Source organism: Oryctolagus cuniculus, chromosome 15, assembly GCF_051225735.1.
Source record: "Oryctolagus cuniculus isolate XC-2025 breed Fujian yellow rabbit chromosome 15, ASM5122573v1, whole genome shotgun sequence".
NCBI classification, from domain to species: Eukaryota; Metazoa; Chordata; class Mammalia; order Lagomorpha; family Leporidae; genus Oryctolagus; species Oryctolagus cuniculus.
This window is the reverse complement of record NC_142881.1, coordinates 24,593,757-24,618,109: the sequence shown is the minus strand read 5'-3', so window position 1 is coordinate 24,618,109 and position 24,353 is coordinate 24,593,757. Positions and strand designations below refer to the sequence as shown.

Below are 24,353 nucleotides of genomic sequence, written 5' to 3'. Positions count from 1 at the left end.
ATTGGTATATCCTAATTGTGTTTATGGGGTATAGTGTGATACTTAATTACATGTATTTGTCATTTCTTTGCATTGGGAACCTTCAGATTCCTTTTGCCTAGGTGTTTATAAAATATCTAATAAGTTATGAACTGCAGTCATTGTACTGTACAAACTGAGCGGTCTCCAAAGCCAGCTAGGATGCAGACAGTGAAGGGTAAATGGCCTGAAAAGTGTACCCTCCCCGCCTCCAGGAGGGAGAATATGGACTCCAGAAGAGGGGTGCCCTTGTGCCAGCCGTGGCCTTAGATCTTCATACAGAATCTCTTCAGTCATCTGCACCTGTCAAAATGATGGTGAAAATGAGAAGTTGTCCTCTAACATGGTGCCAATAAAAATATTCTAATTGGACTTTGTTCAGCAGGAAATATTTGAGGAAGGGAAATAAGGAATAAGAAAAGGTAAAGAACTAAAGAAAGGAGGAAGGAAAAAAAGAAGGAGTAGGGAGATGGGAGAAAATCCCACAGAAAGAGTTGGCTCTCACACCCTAAATGCATTCTGGATGCAATAACAAGTTTTCATCAGCATTTTCCTCTTCTCATTTTATTTTGGAGGTGGAATAAATTAAAATTCTGACTTTTTAGAGCTAGGATGTGTTCATGTTTGTACTTTTACCTGCCAGTTTGGAACTTGATGCTGCTTATACCAGTATTCCAAAGAAAGGAAAGAGAAGCAGCTTTTTTTATTATGTAGGAGCTGGCATTTGTTTCTCCTTCCCTTTTGTTCAGATGGCCTTTTCAGACTCTGAGTGATCCCCACTGTGTACTGAGGGTGACAAGGCACAATGGCCCATTGTTAGAGAGGATGCAAACCAATTAACAATTGAGGATAATGGAAGAGCCCTCCATACAATGCACTGACCCCCAAATCACAATACAGGCTAATCATCAGAAGTGGAATAGGCTGCTGTATGTCTTCCTATTTGTTGGCCAAGTGTCCTGTAAACTAGTTTTATCCTTGGACTGGAAGTTCATTAGCATTCCTGGTTGGGCTTATCAAATGTAAATTAAGTTCAGATGTCACTCAAAAAATCTGAACCCTGATTTGAGTTTCCTGTTGAACCTGGTGCTTCATTTCAAGTGTGTGTATCCACACACACACACACACACCTTCCTAACATTTGTGAGTTTGTGATCCGCACTTTCACATGGTAGATGGTGACAAGGATTCAGATTAATAATCTGGGAGTGTGGTGAAGTTTGACGTTTTGCTCTGGGAATGTGAGCATTGACAATATTTTTCCTGTTCCTTTAGGTCCAGTGGAGCATGTTCATCTCCGAGTTCCATTTGTTGCCATAAGAAATAAAGAGGTCAACATCAGTGCTGTTGTGTGGCCCAGTCAGCTGGGGACTCTGACCTATTTCTGGTGGTTTGGTAATAGTACAAAGGTTCGACCCTTTCTTTAGATCTACATGGAATTCTCCTGTTGTCCAACTTCTGTGTTGATGTTGGGGACCCTGGGGTTGAGGCAATGAGGAATGAAACTATGAGCCATAGTATTGAATCAAGCAAACCTACCAACTCCAAGTTCAGTACTTTAATAGGGAAAGTTTAAATGATGCTAAGGAAGAAGAAATAGTTTGAGAAAGTATACAAACCTGTATGTTCTTGCTCCTCAAATAAAAATTGCAATTGCTTCATTTATTTTAATCCTGGCCTTCCACTCATTAATTCCATAATATCAAGGAAATTACTTAGCAGCTCTGAGATTAAATGACCCCATCTGTCAAATGTAAAATAGATACCTAAGTGTGGGGTTGTGAAAATTAAATGGGATAACACAGGTAAATGGAGTAAGACATGTGATGAGCTAACATGAGTAAAGAAACCTTTTCAACACTTGCTAATATTCTATAAATGTTAATGTTTTTAGACAAAATACTGAGGTTGTCATGTTTCCAGGAAAAATAACTAACTAGGTCAAATTCTAGACTTTGCACATATTCCCAGGACATGGTGATGGTGATGCCTGTGTTGAGAATGACAGCAGTTGTATGATAGAATCAGGGGAAAAAATTGAGTGCCTCAATTTAATTATTGTTAATATTCTTCTGTTTGGACAAATATATAATGGCATATACCTGCCATTATAACCTAACATAGAAGTTTCACTGCCCTAAAAATGCTCTGTGATTCACTGATTCATCCGTCATCACACGAAATCTCTGGCAACCACTGATCTTACTGTCTCTGTGGTTTTGCCTTTTCCAGAATGCTGTACTTGAAGTTGAGGTCATATAGTATGTTGCATTTTTAGACTGGATTCTTTCACTTAGAAATATGCATGCACATATATGTCATGTGTTTTCATGAATTGAGAGCTTATTCATTTTTAATGCTGAATAAGAATCTGTTGTCGCCGGCGCCGCGGCTCAATGGGCTAATCCTCCGCCTTGCGGCGCCAGCACACCGGGTTCTAGTCCCGGACAGGGCGCTGGATTCTGTCCCAGTTGCCCCTCTTCCAGGCCAGCTCTCTGCTGTGGCCAGGGAAGGAAGTGGAGGATGGCCCAAGTGCTTGGGCCCTGCACCCCATGGGAGACCAGGAGAAGCACCTGGCTCCTGCCTTCAGATCAGCGCGATGCAGCGGCCATTGGAGAGTGAACCAATGGCAAAAGACCTTTCTCTCTGTCTCTCTCTCTCACTGTCCACTCTGCCTGTCAAAAAAAAAAAAAAAAAAGAGAGAGAGAGAGAATCTGTTGTCTGGATTACCAGTGTATTCACTCAGTTACTAAAGGACATCTTAGTTACCTCCAAGTTTAGGCAATTATAAATAAAACTGCTGTGTGTTCAGATTTCTGTGTGAAGTATGTTCTCAATCTTTGTTTGATAAATAATAAGACTGAAATTGCTTGGTTGTATTGAAACAGAATGTTTGTTTTGTAAGACACCACCAATCTGTCTCCCAACATGGTGGACGGTTTTACATTTCCACCAGCAATGAATGAGAGTTCCTGTTACTCCACATGATCACCATCATTGGGTGGTGTCATGTTCCAGATGTTGGCCATTCTAATCAGCTTAGTAATATCTCATTGTTGTTTGCATTTGCATTTCTCTGATAACATATCATGTGGCACATTTTCTGTGTGCTTATTTGCCAACTATATATCAAATTTGATGAGATGTCTATTGAGATCTTTTGTTTGTTTTTTAGTCTGGTTGCTTTTTTGTCATTGTTGTTGAGCTTTAAGAGTTCTTTGTGTATATTAGATAACAATTCTGGTATATCTTTTGCTAATATTTTCTGCAAGCATATGGCTTGACTTTTCATTCTCTGGACAGTGTCTTTTGTATTTTTAATGAAGGCCAGTTTATCAATTATTTCTACAATGGGTCATATGATTGGTGTTTTATCTAAAATGTAATTGCCATCATAATGTCATCTAGGTGTTCTCCTAAGTTATCTTCTAGAGTTCTATGGCTTTGCATTTTATATTTAGATCTTGGATTCATTTTTAGATTCATTTTTTGGTGGGTATGTCTATACCTAGATTCATGTTATTTTTGCAACTGCTTGTCTAGTTGTACAAGTACCATATTTTGAAAAGAGTATCTTCACTATGTGATATTGCCTTTGCTGTTTCCTCAAATATGAAATGGATTTATTTCCGGCTTTCTATTAAGCTACATTGATTTATTTGTTCTTTTACCAGTGCCACTCTGCCTCAATTAATATACATTTACTATTGGTCTTCAAGTCAGGTGGGGTCAGTCATTCAACTTTCTCTTCTTCGATATTATGTTTGTTAATCTGAGTCTTTTCCCTTTCAATATAAACTTTAAAATTCTACTGTTAACTAAAGAATAACTTGCTTGGAGTTTGGGGTTCCAATGAATCTGTACATCAAATTGCTAAGAACTGACATCTTGACAGTATTGAATCTTCCTAGCCATAAATAAGAGGGTTTCAAAAAATTCACGGAAAATTCACATTATCACTTAATTCCATTTTCCACAAACTTTTTCGAAACTCTCTTATTTCTTTTCATTTATTTAGTTGTTGTTTAATTTCTTTGAGTAGAGTTTTGTAGTTTTCTTTACATATGAGAGTACCTCAAAAAGTTCAAAGAAAGTGGAATTAAAAGTTTATATTTGTCAAAATATTTGAAATCCATATTTAATGTTTATAATCATTTTCCATGAACTTTTGTAGGTCTGGCACATATTTTATTAAATTTATCATAATTATTTCATTTTGATAGTACTCATATAAATGGTATTGTATTTTTAATTCAAATTTTTCTTGATCATTACTGGTATATGGAAAGTGATCAACTTTTGTACATTAACTTTATATTCTGCAACGTTGCTATAATCACTTTTTATTCCCAGGAATTTATTTATTGTTGTTAATTATTTTGGATTTTGTTGGATTTTAAAAAAAATCATTGATAGTTGATATGGTTTTTCACTTCTTAAATGTTTGGTAGAATTCACTAGTAAAACCATTTGGGCCTGGTGCTTTCTGTTTGGAAAGATTATTAATGACTGGTTCAATTTCAGAAAGTTATGGGCCTGTTAAGATTTTATTTCTTTTATGTGAAGTTTGGCAAGTTCTATCTTTCAAGGAATTGATCCATTTCATCTAGGTTATCAAATTTGTGGTAATGAAATTGTCCATTGTATTTATTTATTATCTTTTTAATATGCATAGGATCTGTAGTGATGCCTTCATTGATTTCTGATATTAGTAAAATATGTCCCCTCTCTCTTTTTAAATTAACCTGGCATGAGGCTTATCAGTTTTATTGTTATTTTCACAACAGCAGCTTTTGGCTTCATTTATTTTCTCTATTGATTTCCTGTTTTCAGTATCATTGCTTTATGTTCTAATTTTTATTGTTTCTTCTGCTTATTTTGGATTGAATTTGTTTTTCCTTTTTTAGTTTTCTAAAGTGGAAGAATAGGTGCTTGTTTTTAGATTTTTCTCTTTCACTACATGTGTACCCAGTGCTATAAAGGTCATTCCAAACTCTGCTTTTGCTATTTCCTACCAATTTTGATAGGCAGTGTTTCCATTTTTATTTAGTTAAAATATTTTCAAATTTTCTCTTGTGATTTCTTCTTTGATGATCTATGTATTGTTTAAAAGTGTGTTGATTAATCTCCACATATTTTTCTATTTTCCAGTTATCTTTCTATTATTGATTTATAGTTTAACTCTGTTGTAGTCTGAGTTAGGGCATTATATAGTTTCTCTCCTTTTAAACTTGTTAAAGTGTATTTTAGGTCCAGAATGTGTTCTGTGTTGGTAAACATCTGTATGAGTTTGAGAATTATGTTACTCTGCTATTGTTGATGACACAATCTATAGATGTCTATTATATGCAGTTGATTGACATAGTTCAACTATGTCCTTACTGATTTTCCTCTCCTTGCCTAGCATATCACTTGTATCTTCAAAATTACTTTATTTAGTGGTTGTCCTAGAATTTGCAATGCACATTTACAATGAATCCAAGCCCATTTTCTGTGACTCTATCCTACTTCTAAGGTAATAGGGTAATACAACTACCTAATAAGATAATCATAATTCTTCCCTATTACCTCCTGTATCTTGTTGTCACTTAATTCACTTATATATAAGAATCCATTAGATATATACAGAAGCATGCATAATCAGTTCATTGTTACAATTATTGTTTTAAATAAAATATTGTTAGGTCAACTAAAAAGAAGAGGAAATGTGTTTTATTTTACTGTTACTTATGTCTTCTTCTGTGCTCCTTGTTTCTTTATGTGGTTCAGAATTTCTGACCAGTATTTACCCTCCCTTCTTTATAAAGAATTTAACAGTTCTGGAAGGCACATCTGCTGACAACAAATTCCCTCAATTTTTATTTATCTGACAACATCATTTTTTCTTCTTCATTTTTGAAGAATAATTTTATGAGGTACAGAGTTGGTGATTTGGTGCTTTTGATCTCAACACTTTAAATGCATGACTCCACTTCTTCACTGCCTGGTTTCTATGGAGAAGTTGGAAGTAATTCTTGTCTTCTCTAGAAGTAAATTGTTTCTTTCCTCTGGCTTCTTACAAGCTTTTTTCATAATCTTTTATTTGCAATGGCATGAAAATGATATACTGAGGTGTAGGCTTTTCAGCATTTATCCTGTGCGATGTTCTCTGAGTTTCATGTGTCTGTTTTTTGGTATTTGTTGTTATGTTGAGGGAGATTATGGGTCATCACATTGTTTCATATATTTCTCCTTTTCCCTCCCTCTTTTCCCTCTGGGTTTAACTTTACATATATTTATACATTTTTATTTGTCTTGAACCCTGTTTATATATTCTGCTTCTTTTGCAAAAATTTGTTCTCTTTGATTTGCAGTTCGAATGTTTTTATTGTAATATCTTCTAGCTGAGAGATTCTTTCCTCAGTTGTGTTCTTCTTTCTATAATTTTTATTTAATGTATTTGAAAGGTGGAGTGACACAGAGAGACATAAAGGGAGAAACAGAGATCTTCCATCCCTTGGTTTACTCCTCAAATGGCTGCAGTAGCCAGGGCTGGGCCAGGCTCAAAGTGAGAAGGCTGGAGCTCCATCCAGGTCTCCCATGTGGGTGGCAGGGGCCCTAGTACTTGGACCATCTTCTGCTGCTTTTCCAGGTGCACGTGAGGAAGTTGGATCAGGAGCAGGGGAGCTAAGCCTTGAACTGGCACTCTGATATGAATGGCAGCATTGCAGGCAGTAGCTTAACCTGCTGCACCACAGAACAGGCCCCTCAACTGTGATCTAACAAGCCAATCAATGACATTCTTCATTTCTGTTACATTTTGATCTCTATAATTTCTTTTTGGTTCCTTCTTAGGATTTCCATATTTCTACTTACACTGCCATCTTTTCTAGCATGGCATCTACTTTATCAGAGGCCTTAGTATATTAATCATAGTTGTTTTATCCCAGTCTATATTTTAGCAAACTTGCTGTGTCCAGTTCTGTATCTTCAAACTGTTGTTTCGCCTTTTGGTATGGCTTGTAATTATTTTTCTTTATGGTTAGACAAAATTAATGCATAAAAGGAAGTGCTGTTACTAGGCCTTTGGTGAAGTGGTGGTGACATATGAGGAACCAGAAGCTTTCTGTAGGCCTGTCATTAGGCCTGCATCTTTTAGTGGGCCTGTACCTCTGGACTAAGTACTTTTCAGGTGTTTATTAGTGCCTCCTGCAAGGTGGGCAAGCACAGCTAGGGTGTGTATTTCCCTTCCCCAGAGTCGTTAGTCTGTGATAAAATCCTAGCAGGTTAGGCTCTGATTTACCAGTTTCTTCTGGAGGTAGATCTCATTTATTTATTTGTTTAAAGAGTGCTCTGATATGTTACAAAAATCATTCCTTTTTCTTTCTCCCTGCTGGAAACAAGAAAGTTTTTTACCTCTCTCTCTCTCTTTTTAAAATTTAATTTAATTTATTTATTTTCTGGAGAGGCTTTTAAGGTCTTAGTTACAAAATTTACAAAATCATGAGGACTTTCCTATGACTGGACTCCCGGAATTTTCAATTCTGACTTGTGTTTTTCTTGGAAACTCGTGATGTAATTGACATTGCTCATCCTGGAAAGAGGTTTAATTTAAAAAAAAAAAATTAAAGAAAAATATCCCATCAGAGTTTGGAATACAGAATATCAAAAGATAGTGAAATAAGTATCTGGTTACTGATTAGTGATGACCAAAGGGAACTTCACCCTTACACTCAAACCTTGTCTTGTATGAGTGGACAGTAACTCATCTCTGGTCTTTCCTAGGGAAGCGAACTGATCCTGTGGTCAGAATATAGACCTTGGATTTGTAAAATTGTAGGTTAGGTTTCCAGTACTGCCACCTCTTGTCTGTGTGAGCTTGGTCAAATTATTTGACCTAAGATGCAATCTACTCCCTGAACACTGAAGGGAATGTCAGTCTTATCCTGATTGTGTGAAGGTGAAGATCATATATATTTACATGGCGTATTGTATTTACTCAATAAATGGATGCTTTTTATTATGTCATTGAAACTGCTTTTAGGATGTATTGGTAAACAATAGAGCAGATAACTATTCTGTTTTGACACATATCTTTTCTTTTTGTATTTTTATGCCTCAGGCTTCCAAATTCATTTCTTGGTTTAGGTGACTAAAGCTTTTGCACCTCTACCATTATAATTCAACAGGATAATAGCAAAGCAAGATACTTAGTGAACTCTCTGGTACATTAGAAAAGTACACTCCCTTTGTGAGATGAGCATCCCAAGTTCAAACAGTTAGTTGCAGATCTAGACCTACAACCTAGGGCTCCTAATTCCCATCCAGCAAACCTTAATTCTGCCCACAGCACCAAGATAGTTTAGCTGCACCATAGACGTGTTTGTATCCTAGAGGTTGCACACTCAAAATCTTGGTTCAAAGCTCAGCAGACACATGTGGTGAAAGGATTGAGAAAAGACTTTATTGAAAAAATGTAGAAAGAGGAGAATTTTAAGTTAATTTCTCATCTGCATATATGAGATGTTAGCTGTCAATTCAGGGAGCTTTCTTTCTATAAATGTCCATTTACCTGGTGGGCTCTACTGAGAACTCCTGTGCACAAGAAGAGTAATTCTTGGCCATTATCAACACAAGAGTTTACTCAGCAGCCTGCAAGAACTGAAGACACAATAAGTACAATCTTTTTTTTTTTTTTTTGAGTTCCTCTACAATATCATTTTTTTTGAGTGCTGATGCTGAGATCTGAAAGGCCATGCAGTGTCTAATTAGTAATTGGGTTTTAAAAACCATCCATTTGGGCCGGCGCCACAGCTCACTAGGCTAATCCTCCACCTAGCGGCGCCGGCACACCGGGTTCTAGTCCCGGTCGGGGCGCCGGATTCTGTCCCGGTTGCCCCTCTTCCAGGCCAGCTCTCTGCTGTGGCCAGGGAAGGCAGTGGAGGATGGCCCAAGTGCTTGGGCCCTGCACCCCATGGGAGACCAGAAGAAGCACCTGGCTCCTGCCTTCGGATCAGCGCGGTGCGCCAGCCGCAAGGCGCTGGCCGCGGCGGCCATTGGAGGGTGAACCAATGGCAAAAGGAAGACCTTTCTCTCTGTCTCTCTCTCTCACTGTCCACTCTGCCTGTAATAAAAAAAAAAAAGAAAAAAAAGAAAAACCATCCATTCATTCATTTAAAAGGAAGAGAGGCAGAGAGAGAGAGAGAGAGATCTCTTATACCATGGTTCATTCCCCAGATGACCACAATACCCATGTCTGGGCCAAGCCAAAGCCAGGGACTCCATCCAGGTCCTCCATTTGGGTGGCAGGGTCCCAAGTACTTTGGTCATCATCTGCTGCCTTCCAGCACATTAACAGGGAGCTGGATCAAAAGCAGAGCAGCTGGAACTGAAACCAACACTCTGAGGTGGAATACCAGTATTGTATGCAGTGGCTTGATGGCTCCTTTAACTGGCTTGAGAGAGAGAGAGAGAGAGAGAGAGAGAAGGACAAAAAGGAAAGAAGAAAGGAGAGAGGGAGTGAGGAAAGAGAGAGAGAAGGTGATTGGGAATTCAAGTTTATATTTCTCTAAGAATTGTCTATATTATCTTGAACAAATCACTTAATCTGAGTCTTTCCTTTGGTCTTAAACACAGATCCTAATATCTAACACATGATCAGCACAGTACTGAGTTATTATTTGAAATCCATCGTGGTTCTCTCTCTCTCTACCTACCTAATCTCTATTATGCCATACTGTGAAAATTTTATTTTATATTACATATTGGTATTATAGTTGTATTATTTGAATTAGTGATAACCAGAAATTATCCTGTGTTAGAAATTTTTCATCTGTTACCTTGAACATGAAGTGGTGCACACTTGCCCAGATCTCAAAGAACTGACAACTGGTTTTGTCTTCAAAAAATCTAAAGAATGTTCATACACGAAAGACTTCATTTCAGAATAAAACAACCTAGGTTGAAGCCTAGACATATTTTTCTTTGCTGTAGGCCTTTACTCTAAGTCCTTTGGGTCTCAGTTTTATTGATCAAAATATTTAAGTGAGAATAGTAGAAGATTAAGTAGTGAAAGGTATATATAGGGTTTAGAACACATCTAACCATTAGTTGTGCAAAAATGGTTATGTGGTCCATTTGCATGAGTTACATTTTCAGTGCTTTCTACTAGTACCATCCCAGAAATATGTCAAGATGGCCACAGTGTCCAATAATTGATCTAATTAGCACCATAGTTGACTGGAAAATGAATGGGTGTTTTTGGGTTGATGATGAGTGCTGTGATTTTAGAGTGCTTTGCTCCCTTTGATAGCAAACTGATCTGTTAAAGGAGTTAATCCTGATTTGGGGCATTTATTCCTGTATTTGTTTTGTGCAAGGAATATACAAGGTTAAGCATCAGAAAATCAGTGAAATCAACCATGGCTTTCGTATGTTTAGAAGTAGCAGAACACATACAACATTCTCCATAAATTCTTTGAGATTTTTTTGCCAAATTAGAAGGCAAGTTGAATCCACAATAACTGGCGAGCAAATGTGATGTACATATAAGTAAATAGATGAGTGCATGCATTCTTGAAACCCAACTCATACACCTATAAACCTATAAGCATGAGATGTTAAGTTGTAATAGTACTGCTATGGGTCTTTTGGAAGATTCTGTGTTTTGTGCTAGATATCCTGAGGAATACAAAAGAGCATAAAACTCAGTTGTTATCTTAAAGAAACATAATCTATTTGAGAAAATGAGGTTAACATCCAAGAAAATATAGAAGAAGTGAAGTCAATAGGAATGTAATATTACTGGTCAAATCAAGTAGCTTAGAGGGCAATGGATGCAGACGTTGTTGGTCACGGAGTGAAATTAGTCCGGCACTGACACTGAAGAACCAGTAAAACAGAGGCAGTGAAGAGAGAGGGATTTGTGAGTGAAGGTGAGGCTTTGGGAATGCTTGTGTTATGTGAAGCCACTCTAGAAGGTTCATCTGGGCAGAAGCTGGAGAAGAAGCTGAAATTTGGAGCGGATAGTTGATGGATGGCTGTGAAAGACACAAATGTAAGGTTTGAATTTTTTCATGGAAACTCAAATTTAGGACAGAAAGATGGAAGATAGAGCCAGATGTGTGGACAGTGATGCTTTAGCAGGTACTTTCAATGAGTTTTTGGATGTATTTGAGCGTGTGTATGCGTGTGCACACATTTTAGCAAAATTATTTTTTCTGTGAATTTTCATATTAATTCCATAGTCATAACAGAACTATAGGAATTACTTTGCTGTGTTTCTTTCTTGCCTTTGGGTGTATTTAATATTTTACACAGTTCTGAACATAGCACATCTACAATTATATATGCTGCCTTTCCACTTCATGTGATAAGCACTTTCCATATATTACTGTATAATCTACTGAAGGTCTTAAATAAGGCAAGCACAGTGATTGCATAGTCTGTTCAATCTGGAAATGGCAGCTTTTTATCAAGATATGCATTTTAAACAGTGGGCATTTTCTAATATGCAATGTTAACTTCCTGTGTCTGTGAGGCTGATGTAGCCTTCATCCTGAGATTTCCCTGCAGCTCGTTGTACCATTAGTCAGGTGGAAATCTCATAACCAAGTACTCAGAGCTTTGTTGCCTCCCTGTTGTGCTCAGTGGATAATATGTGACCTGTCGCACGGGCGAGATGCTCAGTGGGGAGGGATGTAACCCCCAGCCTAAGCAGGGCGTGCGGTATTATTCCAAGGAGCTGATTGTGGGCCGGCCCTGCAGCTTGGAGCAAGCACAGAGACAGAAAAGTAATCGGCTGCCTGTTGGATTTGTGGGGCTCTGAACGGCCAATTTGCTGGGATTAACAGAGGTCTGGCTTAATAAATGTGTCTGCTTGCCTAATAGATTTGAGTAAATGAACCTTAAAATACTTGATTTAATTTAGCATTGGGCACTAGATATCAATGACCAATGAAGAACTCAAGAATCCTGGTGAGTGTTCCAGCTTTGCAAGGAAGTGAAATCAGCCATGATGCCATAACAGCTGATGGAAAACAAAAGCAATTTGGAAAACAAAATTAGCTTCTGCTATTTTCCTAGCAGGGACGTCTGTGGCCTGCTATCAGGGGAACAAGTGTTTCCATTCCGCACAGTTTGTTTGTTGTGGCTCAGTGCCCTGACTGGCTGGCAGGAAGCCCTTGCTCTCCCACCTTAGATGGCAGGCCTTGTCCTGCAGCCCTGCGCTCTTACTTGGTCCTAGGTCTTCTAGGGAATCAGCTAGATGGAGACAAGATCAAATCTGCTAGAACGGGAGGAATTCTACTCTTCTCAGAAGAGACGCCGTTACTCAGCACTGGCTCTAACCGCCAGAGCCTTGCGACAAGAGCTGAAGAAGATGACATACAACCAGTGAAGGTTTCCTGAGGAGAAGACTAGTAAAGGAGAAAAATGCCTGGTGGCAAGAGGTGGGAGGAGGCTTGAGAAAGCCAAGGACCGTAACAAAACACAAGGACAGTGAACATAGCGGAAGAGAGTCATTCATGGAACCAGATAAAGTAAATGCACATTTATAATTTTTCTATTTTAGCCTACTAGTTCAACAGTAGAGTTAGAAACATACCAGGGGATTCGAATTCAATCCCATTGAGGTGGCATGTACCAATGCCATCTCACTAGTCCCAGTGATCAATTTCTGTTCACAATTGATCGTAATGATAGGACTAAGAACCAAAAGGATCACATAAACAAGAATAGTGTCTGCAAATACTAGCTGATAGAATCAAAAAGGGAGAGAATGATCCAACATGGGAAGTGAGATACACAGCAGACCCATAGAATGGCAAATGTCCTAACAGCACTCTGGCCTCATAATCAGCCCTTAAGGCATGAGGATCTGGCTGAAATGCCCATGAGAGTATTTCAGGCATGGAAAGCCAAGACACTCTGGGGGGGAAAAAAACCTAAATGAAAGATCTCCACGAGTGAGATCCCAGTGGAAAGAATGGGTCATCAAAGAAGGAGGTACCTTTCTCTGAAGGGAGGAGAGAACTTCCACTTTGACCATGGCCTTGTCTAAAAATGATCAGAGTCAGTGAACTCGGGGGGCTTCCATAGCCTTGGCAGCTCATGACAAGAGCCTAAGGTGATTACTGATGCCATAAACAAGAGTGTCAATTTGTTAAGTCAACAACAGGAGTCACTGTGCACTTACTCCTCATGTAGGATCTTTGTCCTTAGTGTGCTGTACATTGAGATTTAATGCTATAACTAGTACTCAAACAGTATTTTTCACTTTATGTTTCTGTGTGGGAGCAAACTGTTGAAATCTTTATTTAATGTATGCTAAACTGATCTTCTGTATATAAAGAGAATTGAAAATGAATCTTGATGTGAATGGAAGGGGAGAGGGAGTGGATAAGGGGAGGGTTGTGGGTTGGAGGGATGTTATGGGGGGGGAAGCCATTGTAATCAATATTCTGTACTTTGGAAATTTATATTCATTAAATAAAAGTTAAAAAAATTTCAAACATGCACTTCAGTTGCAAGAATTTTGCAGTGAGCATCCACATAGCTGCCACCTGTAGTCTACCATTAACATTTTACTGTACTTATTGTATAACACATCTCTCTATCCACCCCACCTGAATCACTGTTTCCGATTACCATGATGAAATATCTGAGGCAGGCTACTTTATAAGGAAAGCAGGTTTGTTTTGGCTCACTGTTCTGGAGGTACAAGCTCCAGGGGCCTCAGCAGTTGATGACCTTCTTATTGGCAGGGAACCAAGGTGATGCAGAGCATCACAGGCAAGAGAGGTGGGGCACTTGTGTGTGTGTGTGTATGTGTGTATGTGTGTGTGTGTGCCTGTCTGATCCCTCTCTCCATGCCTCCTTATAAAGCCACCAAGATTCCATCATGGGGGCTATCCCTTAATGACTTTAACCCTGATAACTTCCCAGAGCCCACACCTATGAACACCACAGTCAGCCTAACTTTCCACCCCCTTAATGCCTCCCAGTGGGGATTAAATTTCAACACGTGGAACCTTGGGAGCCACTCAGGCTATGTCCAACCACAGTACTGGCCATGACATTTAAGAAATTTATAGACTTTGTCCTAAATGACACAGCTTTCAAATCATTAACTTTAGTTCAAGATTCTTGCTACTCTTCTCCAAGCAGGTTTATAAAATGCATCAACAATGGAAAGTTCAAATCTGCAGTGTGTACTTACTGAGTTTTGACAGAGGCATTTGCTGTATAATTCAAACTCCTATCAAGATATAAAACATTACCATCATTCCAGAAAGTTCTCTCATACTGCTTCTCAATCAGTATTTTGTTTTTTTCCACTATAGATTAGATTTCTCTGTTATAGAACTTCATGAAAATGTAATCACACAGTATGAATTTTTTCACCATGTGTGGTTTTGGAATTTATCCATATATATATATATATAATTAAAATTCATGGGAAAATGAAATTAAAATATAAGTTTATTTTGGTGCAAAATCACTTTTGAAATCTATGTATAGTCTTTTTCATTATATGCATTTTTCATGAACCTTTTGCAATCCCCTTGTGTATCAGAATTGGCTCTTTTCTAGTCATTGTGTGAATATATTGTGTCTCATTTATTCATTTACCTGTTGATGAACTCCTGGGCTGTTTCTGATTTCTAACTGTTTCGAATCATCTGCTATGAACTTTTTTTTTTGTATTGTTGTTAGTGGACTTGAGTTTTCCTTTCTTTTGACTAACTTCCTTAGATTGCAATTGCCAATTTGTGAAATGTAAAATGGCACAATCACTTTGAAACAAAGTTCTTGCAATTTCTTGCAAAACTAAACTTCCTTCCAAGGTAGTTTTGCTGTTTCACATTTCCACAAGAATTAGAGCATTCCAGTTGCTCTACGTGTTCAATATTATTTGGTGTTATTTTAAAACCTGTTTTAGCCATTCTGTTGGAAATAGAGGTGTCTTTATTTGTTTCCAAGAATGTGACTAAGGTAGTAAAGTTGTTGGAGTTCTTCTGGCAGTAAGTCCTAATGCGCTGACTGGTAGAAATTAGAAATTTTGCCTAAAGCCATTCATAAATATGTAGATTCTAATTACTGAATGAGTTCCTAAAGATCTTCTATCCCAAACCCTTCATTTAAAGGGTAAAGAACTAAGACTCAGAACTGGAAAGATTCAACCTTCAACCGTGGTCATTCATTAAAATAGTAACAAAGACACAGTTCTTATTCTAGAAAATGGCAAGAATGTGATACACATGTTGTGATTCCCTTATGCTATGGCCATGGCCAGTATCGCTATACTGAGCCCAACTTGACTTCAGATTTCTTCTCAGGACAGTAAGCAGCCACTATCGATCCATGGGATATATTGTTCACAATAGAACCTATGTGTACCTCACCCCTTGTTAATTTCAGAAGCCCACAATTTGGGTGCACCATCACCAAGCCATAAGTGTGGGAAGGGATGCCTGAACCTGAGGGCTTGCCCTCAGTTAAGGGAAAAGGTGTATCTTTTTATATATCTACTTCCTCCTTTCATTTGGCAGAGAAGAAAGGGTGTCTGAAGCTTAGGGCAATATCTCTAATCCTGTCCGAGCTCCAGCCATCAGCCTGATCATAAAATAGAACTATAGAATTTTAAAGCAGAAGAAATTGAATTATTTTTTCAGAAGCTCAGTTGAAGATTGCTATCTGGAAAAAAATTTCAGTCCAGCAGTGGAGCCTCTGAGAGTTCTGTGTCATGCATCCATGCCATGTGTGGGTGTGCTGTGGGAGTCCTGGTCCACGCCTACTCCTTAAAAGGTCAAACCTATGCTCCCCACCTGGCTCATCATGACTCTATCCTGTTCTTATCCTGACACAGAGAGGAGAGGGAGTCTACTATCTGTGCTCATGAAATCTCTGTCAGCTGCCTCAGATAAGCCTCCTACTATTATGTCTTACCTTCCCAGTCACAGAGAGCCTGAGAGGACAAAAGCTTGATAATGGTTCTTCAGTGTCAACATTGGCACTCTCTTCTTCCTGATAGAAAAACCAGCTTTTATCAAGATCCTAATTCCCAGTAGAAAAATAGAATTCTATTTCTCTATTTTTATAATTCCTATCTGTTATGATCAGGGATGAAAAAAAGGAACAGAGCTTAAAAAGTAGTTACAGATATATTTTTGTTTATTTCCAACCTATTAAAAATGGGAAAAAAAAGCCTTGCAATAGAAAACACAGATAAAATATAATGAAAAGTGAGCAGTGTGACCATACATCTACCTTACACATATTTTCTGTTATTTTTGGTGAGTGATGCAGAAATAAGCAAAATATGATAAATTTTCTAAAAGATCTGACAGTGTGGGTAGAATACACAGTGACCCCAAGTATTAAGGGGAGGACAGAAATGATCTTCTATTCCCAGAGCCAAGAGGAACAGACTGTTTCTATTTGCTGCAAGGGAAGGGGCAGAATGCCATGGGATACGTAGGTTGCACAGTCTTACCCTACCTTGAGATTAACACTTCCCAATGTGTTTCAAATGTATTAATATTCTTCCTAGATACTAGGAGAAAAATCAGTCTTAAGAAGCTGTTAAAGTTATTTTTTTCCCTTTTCAAGTTAGAATCCCTAGGGATCTAATCTGCTATGCACATTTGTGGCATTTTGAGATTTACAGGAAAGGAGGAAAATCTGATATCCTACATAAGACTAAATGGGTGTTGTCATCTCTCCTTCTTACAGCCCCTCATCACCTTGGACAGCAGCATTTCTTTCACTTTTCCTGCTGAAGGAACCAACACCATCACAGTGCAAGTGGCTGCCGGGAATGCCCTTATCCAGGACACGAAAGATATTGCCGTACACGGTAAGCTCTGCAAATTGTCCTATGATGCTCCCTCCTACCTGGCCCATTCCTCCCATCTACCCCCAATGCCAATCACAGATGATTTGTAAATTCCCCAGGAGGGATCCACGCCTACCTCCTATCTTGTTCCGGGGTAGAGAGGTTGAGTTTAGAAGAGAAGCAGATCACACATAGGTGTTGTCCCCTGCAGTGTATCTGGACCACTACCCTTTTGGGGTTCTCATTAAATAGAGATGCACACCCTAAGTTGAAGGAAGGCTAAGCAAGAAGTAGAAGGAGTCAGATCTGATGTCCTGCCAAGCTATTCACAACACTTTTTGTTAGATGGAGACGAGAGGTTTCAAAAGCTGAAGAGTCATGGTCCCTCCCCTTGTAGAACAGATAGCTCAAGTAATCAGAAGACCTGCATAGAACAGATGCATTTTTGTGGTTGTCAGAGTTTCTAACATCATTGCCTGCTAATACTTGGTGATGAGGCTAAGAATATAAGCCTGGAGAACGGCAGGAGCAGAGTCAAGAGGGTCCCCACCCTGTTCTCTATGGTGGATTATAAATTTGTTTTTAATGCAATCAGCTATGCTTCTACTGCTACCTCACACAACCTGCCAGGTTCCTAGACATAGCCACTATCACTGTGGGTTTTTTGGAGGGTTAAATTCAGATCATATTTATTCATCAATATCCTTTCCCTACAACTCTGCAAACCTTTAATTCATGGTCTACATGGGCACCTGGAAGGTATTTTTTTAATGGATGTTTAGTGTAATTTTTACAAGAAAAATATAACAATCATGAGTTAAGCTTTATGTGTTTCCACCTAGCGAATAAACTGTGACCTCACCAACCGGGTTAAGAAGCTGAACACTATCCATACCCCAGACAACAACATTTTAGCCTCCTTTCGAATCCTCTGATGTGATTTCTATCAGGATGGACACAGGCACTGAGGGAAGGAGAAGTGAAAAGACTCCATTGCAACCAAGCCCAGATTGTTAACACATTTGTCGCTCAGCAGGACACCACAGACAGCAGCAGAAATCTCCTTCTGGGGGTTCATACGTATCTTTCACTTCAGACAATATTATTCAAAAGAAAAAAAAGCTGAAGATCTTAGGAACTAGCCAAACGAGCACAAATGTACTTTCAGTCACCAAATTCTACTTTCAGAAGCCAAGAATTGAGCTGAAAATAAGGAATTAAAGTCATATAACAGAGCAGACTCCCCAAGACACAGCAATTATAGAGTCCCTCGCCTGTCACTCCTTCTTTCAATTCACTGATTCACTCTCTCTTCTGCAGAATACTTCCAGTCCCAGCTCTTGTCATTCTCTCCTAATCTGGATCACCACAATCCTGACATTCCTGAGTGGAGGCAAGACATTGGCAATGTCATAAAGAGAGCTCTTATTAAAGTGAGTTGGCTTTCTCTTTGCTTAAATATTTGCAAGTAAGGAAAGAACTAGATAATGACAATAATGACACGTGGAATATGTTTTTGTGGATTAACACCAGCATTCTGTAGTTAGAGGAGGATGACGTCTCTGTAAAATTAAAGGTACGGGGAGAGAATAGAGGCTGAGAAGTCAGGAAGCAGGGAAAGGAAGGAGGGAGGGAAAAAGAGGAAGGGGTGAGAAGATGGAATAGAGAGGAGAGGGTAAGAGAGAGAGAACAGTCTAGAACTGGATGATGGAAATTGGCCCAATGTTTTTGCCAGACTTTTTCTGAGATAGGGACTTGATTCCCTTAATGAACTAATGCTTAGGCCATTCACTGAGTTTGTATAAATATAATGCACATAGCTGGACCTTTGTCTACCAAGGAGCTCTGATTAACCTGAAGGCTACAGGCCAGAAAGTAGAGCACTCCAGCAGGGTAATAGAGTTATTGAGTTAACCCAAGGTCAGATTTGCCTTAGAGGAAGTGTAAGGATTTTGTTAACCATTTTATCAGAGCTAGACATTGGAATATAATGATGAATAAAACACAGTCTATTTGATTGTAGAAACAAGTCTAATATGCAATTAGATATATAGTAGAGGCATGGCCAGAATCTCCAAGGAGTATGAGAAAAATTGTGATTTATTCTATTTAGGGATGTATAGGCTTAGCCAAGAGTTGTGACTCAAGAAATACTTACTGAACTATCAGAATGATTTTGGGAGGAATATCTGAACTGTACTGGAAAGGAGAAATGTTAATTAACAGGTGGGGATGGTATCTTTCAGGTAGAATGAACAGTATATGCAGAGCCATATATTGAAAGAGTACAATATATTCAGGAAATGGAGGAAGTACAGTACAGCAATACATAGGTTACACGGGCAAGTGTGGCTAGAGCGGAGCTAAGATGGTTAGGTCATACTATGGGTGGTGTGAGAAGCTAAATGACAGTTGGCATATATGCTATAGGGAAGTGAATAGTGTGGACGCATAATTTTTATTTAATAAGACAATGCTGCTCAGTTACCCATAAAGGGAATCATTCAGAGGCCTGGAAGTTGGACTGGGAAGAGAATAGGGTTGAGGAGAAATTTTGGGAAAAAGAAATGCCAGTCTAAAGACCACTGCAGGGACAGGTTATCAGCCTAGTGGTTAAGATACCCACTTGCTGCATTGGAGTACCTGAGTTCATACTTGACCCTGTCCTTTTGACTCCACCTTCTTGCTAATGCAGACCCAGGGAGGTAGCAGTGATGGATCAAGTAATTGGGCTCCTGTCACGCATGTGGGAGACCTGGATTTGTTACCGGAGAAATGGAGGGTTCTTGTCTTCACGCAAGAAAGAATTCAGGCATGAGACAGAGTAGTGGAAAGTAAAACGTAGCAAAGTTTATTAAGGTAGGGACATCCGCAAAGATGGATGGGCACCTCTCCAGGGCCTGAGAGAGAGTGCAGTCACTCAGGCGGGGGGAAGGAGCGAGGTTACATGGTTAAGTGGAGAATACACCTGGCCAGACCAGGCAGGCTGCTCAGCAGAGAGGCAGAGGGCTGAGTGCGCAGTCTGGTTGAGGCCAGGGGTTTTTAAGGAGATGGGTCTTTGTCTTCACACATCTCCTCCTGAAACAAAGGATTTTATGGCTGTAAATGTTAAGAAGCTTCTATCTGAGTTTTCCCTTGAAGGTATCAGACAGGAGGAAGCCTAGCTGGCGCCATCCTGGGTTCAGAGGAAGGGTGAGCAAGACCCCCTAGAGAATGGGGATCCAGAGCAGGGTGTTTGAAATGCAGATACTAGGCTGCACCTGGGAGATTGTGGAAGATTTGTCAGGCAGAAGGGGCGGGGACCCCCACCTGGCAGGTTATCAGGTAGAAGGGGGAAGGGCAGGATGCGAATGCCAGGCTGCCCCTGAAACATTATGGGGATGACTTTGAGGTGTAGATGCATATGCTGGATATAGATGTCTTATCTCTTTAGTTAGATAAGCTCATATCTAACTTCCCACCTAACAGATTGAGTTCCTGGTCCTCACATTTGGCCCAGACCCAGTCCAATCCCAGCTGTTGCAGGAATTTGGGTAGTGAACCACTGAATGGGCGCTCTTTCTCTCTCTCCTTCTCTCCCTCTCTCCCTCCCTCTCCCTCTTTCTCTCTCCCTCTCTCCCCCTCTCTCTTTCTCCCTCTCTCTCTCTCTCTCTCTCTCTCTCTCTCGCCCTCCCTCCCTCCCTCTTTCCCTCCCTCCCTCCCTCTCTCCTTCTTATTCTCCCTTTCTGTCCCCCACCCCATGTCTTTCTGCCTCTCAAATAAATAATAAACAACTACATTAAAAAAAAAGAGCACTGCAGTTGTCTACCTAGACATAATAAGATTATGAAGAAGAGTAGTAAAGTCTACTTTCCCTGCTAAACAACAGAATTGCTGACTTTAAAAAATGTAGTGTGGCTAAGAGGGAGGGGGCGGCTTCCTGACTGCAGCGGTAGGTGGGAAATGGTGTTGCCATTAATCAAGCTGGTGACTGTGTGGGAGAAACTTGCTTCAGGAACAATAATGCTTTGATCTATTTTATATGCCTTTGGAGCACATGAGAAATGAGTGGATGCAGGTAACCAGGAATGTGGGAAATGTGGTCTGGATATCACACAGAGGGTTCTGCTGGAGGAAGAGGTTTAAGAGCTGAGGCTGTGGAGGTTGTTAGGCTCCCTCCAGGAGGCATGGAGGCATGGAGGCAGGGCAGACAGGACGCTGATCCTACCCAAGATGGAGGAGAAAGACCCTGAGAAGATAGAGTCTACAGGGTTGATGGAAAGGAAGCAGAATAAAGAAATAAAGGAGCACCCTAGAAGAGCATATCTGTGGGGTAGAGGTCGGGAGGTTAGTTGTGTAGGAGAGAAACTTCAGTGCCAAAATTTTTATAAAGGGATTATTCATAGAGGATGAAACTGAATGTGCAGAAGATGCTGTCTTGGTCTACTCAGGGTGCTGCACCAGACGTCAGAGGCCAAGTGAGTTACAAACAACATTCATTCCTCCCAGTTCTGGAGACTGGAAAGTTCAACATCAAAGGCCTGGTGTCTGATGAAGGCTGGTTTCCTGATTGATGCGTGGAAACTTCTTGCTGAATCCTGACATGGTAGAAGGGGCAGGCAGCTTTCCTGGGCCTCTTTTAGAATGGCACTGATCCCCTTCAGAAGGGTCTACCCTCATGTCCTAACCACGGCCCACACATCCCACCTCCTGATACCATCACATTGCTGATTGGATTTAAACATATGCATCCAAGGGACACAAATCTTGAGACCCTAGCATAGGTCTTTGCAAGGCATCCAGGCTGGTGTTGCATTTTGTATGGTTATATTGTTAAACTTGTACTAGCTTTTTGGGAAATTACTTGGTAATGATAAAAGGCACTACTGCTAAATAATACTAATGAGCCAAGTCAGATAAAGTGTATGCCCAAAGTCTCACATATACCAACCATAGTCTTACCCCTTTGGAAGGACTAAGTGAATCTAGATACACAACTCCAAAGTCCCTCCCAAGTGCTTGATTGATAATCTCTGCAATCACTTTTCCCTGGGACAGAGGGACACACCAGCCAAGACACTGACAGGCTTGCCCTTTCTTCTCTCCATTGGGTGTTTCTCTGTACTTTGCTTCTTTGTCTGGTCTTTGAGATGTGCTATCCCCAGACAGTTAGGATAAGGCTTTCTTGCCCATGGACTTAGGCACCGAGACTTCCAGCTACCCTAGGATCAACTTTCTAGGCCTCTGATTGCTACAGTTTTCTTCCTTTCAGCTGGCTCTCTCACTTTCCTTTTTCATATCCCTGAGAATCAAATCTATAAGTCTAGGTCCAAATAGGAATCAGAGCTGAGCAAATGGGAAACAGCCAACTCCTCTGTTTCCATTCAATGCAGAAACTACTTCCTGAGTTTCTACTGTGCAGAGCATCTTTGGGAACAGCAAGGTAGCCACAAAGCCTTCCAGGACTGTCTCGGGAAACACGCAGTGGGAACCTATTAGAGGAAGGACTACACTGTGTAGACAGATGTGATCATGTGTCACAGCAGACTTGATCGAGGTCTCTGGACATGGTGTGGGTGGGAAGCTCACTGTGGGCAGAGTCAAGGAGGGCATCTTGGAGGAGGCAGGTATTTCAGCTGACTCACAAATTCCATGTAATATTTGGATGGGCAAGAGAGGTGTTATTGGGTAAAATACCTTCAGGAGGCACTTGGGGGAACAGATGAGCCGACTGCAGGAAGAGAAGTCAAGGTGTGTCTGTCTGCTTCAGGAATTTGCTTTCTGATGATGGCTTACTTTTCAAGTTTTTCTCACAAAAGCAAAACAGTCCTTTTACTCAGCACTCAGGGACAGAACAATTCGCTCATACTCTCAGCCTTGTAACAATGATGAGTGTATATTTTTAATTCTAGGCCATTTGTTTTTATAGAGTTGTAAGGAGGACTGTAAGGAAATTGAGCACAATGCAGGTGTCATGTTGCCTCTGGGTATGCATGATCATCTTCATGGCAGACTCGTTTTTTTCTAGCTGGTGTTAGTAATCTCTACTTAACTCTTTTGAATGTTTGAGTTTTTTCATTTATTTGCTACTATAAATACTTTTCCATTTTTCCTGTCATATGGTTTTCCTGTATTTTGATTGGTGTTTTGGGACAAATGCACCAAGTCAGAATGACTGAATGAAAGGCGTCAGTATTTTTCTGGCCTTTTGGAGAGCAAATGAACAGCATGCATTGACTCTTGAGTGCTGCCAGCAGCAAATGAGGGAACTTCCTCACTTCAGCCTCTTTTAAAAAATACACCTTCAATAAGTAGAAATGTTACTTTGCTTTTTCATTTGCCATTCCCATGTTTGCTTATACCTGCTTGTTCTGCATTTGTAACCAGTCTGCTTCAGGTTTAGCCAGAAGGTCTTATCCTCTTGGTGCAGAAAAATGGGAAATAGGGGAGGGACTTTCACAAGTGTTCCCAGCAAGGAGTGTTTTGAAAACAAGTTGTAGTGCTACTTTAATTTCAGTAAAAATGTGAGAATAGAGGAGGTAGTGAAGTTTACAGGTCTTTACCTAACAGTTCTCAGCCAAAGCTGAAAGAAAGCCTAAATGTAAATGATAGGACTTCCAAGAGTTCATAACAATGTTGAGTTAAAAGATAATATTAATTTTGTGCAAAATATTTCTTAAATCCATGCATATAAGAAGACTTCAAACAGTGTATGGAAAATGTGTATTATGAATAAACTATGCATGGATTTGAAAAATGTTTTTTGCATCAAAATAAACATTTTTAAACTTCTGTTTTGTATGAACTTTCAGAAGTATACTCAGAGGGGAGCCTAAAATGCTGCATTTGTAAAAACTCACATGAGCCTGGTAGCTGGAAATGCTTTGCTCCTTGATGCAGATTTGGGGAGGGCCGGCTCCCAGGACCTCCCTCTCGCATCTAAACATTTCTTAGGTAACCAGCGTCCCGGAAGACCAGATCCTCGTTGCTGTCTTCCCTGGCCTCCCTACATCAGCAGAGCTCTTCATTCTCCCACCTAAGAACTTGACAGAGAGGAGGAAAGGCAATGAAGGGGACCTGGAACAAGTAAGTGCGAGCAAAGGTGAATGAGACTCTCTCCTGCTCCCTGCATTCCCAGCGCACGGTTGTCACCAGCTAGAAGGGGAGCCAGGTTCTCCCCCACTGACCCATCCGCCTGTCCTTCTGCCTAGCACCAGCGTTGTGAAGAACCAACAGCCGTCCCCAGAGTAAACACAAATGCAGGTAGGCTGCAGTGTTTGCCAGAGAGGAAGACACAGCGCCCCTGCCCCCTGCAGCCGTGGGATGGCATCTCTGCACCTTGCCTTGGGAGAGAAAGGGAATGAAATCTGTGTCCTTATCTATTTCTGGGAATATGTGCTTCTTGTTTTTAAACCGCACTGTTCCTAGAGAGCCTGGTCAATTTAAGTTCTGCTCCTGGCGAGAAAATGAACTGTGTTTAACCATGTTTCTTTGGAGAGAGATGAATTGCCTCATCTTGCTTTGACTAAGGAGGCAGTAT

General features: G+C 40.1%; 1 protein-coding gene across 1 annotated transcript in view; it reads left to right on the top strand.

Annotated features, from left to right (window-relative positions):
• Positions 1 to 24,353, top strand: part of SORCS3 (sortilin related VPS10 domain containing receptor 3) — a 636,710-nt gene that overhangs the window by 602,236 nt on the left and 10,121 nt on the right. Inside the window, exons 20-23 of the mRNA XM_051823565.3 lie at positions 1,294 to 1,427; positions 16,732 to 16,855; positions 18,155 to 18,267; positions 23,768 to 23,899. Coding sequence (XP_051679525.2) covers positions 1,294 to 1,427; positions 16,732 to 16,855; positions 18,155 to 18,267; positions 23,768 to 23,899 — 503 coding nt within the window. The remainder of the gene's footprint in view (positions 1 to 1,293; positions 1,428 to 16,731; positions 16,856 to 18,154; positions 18,268 to 23,767; positions 23,900 to 24,353) is intronic.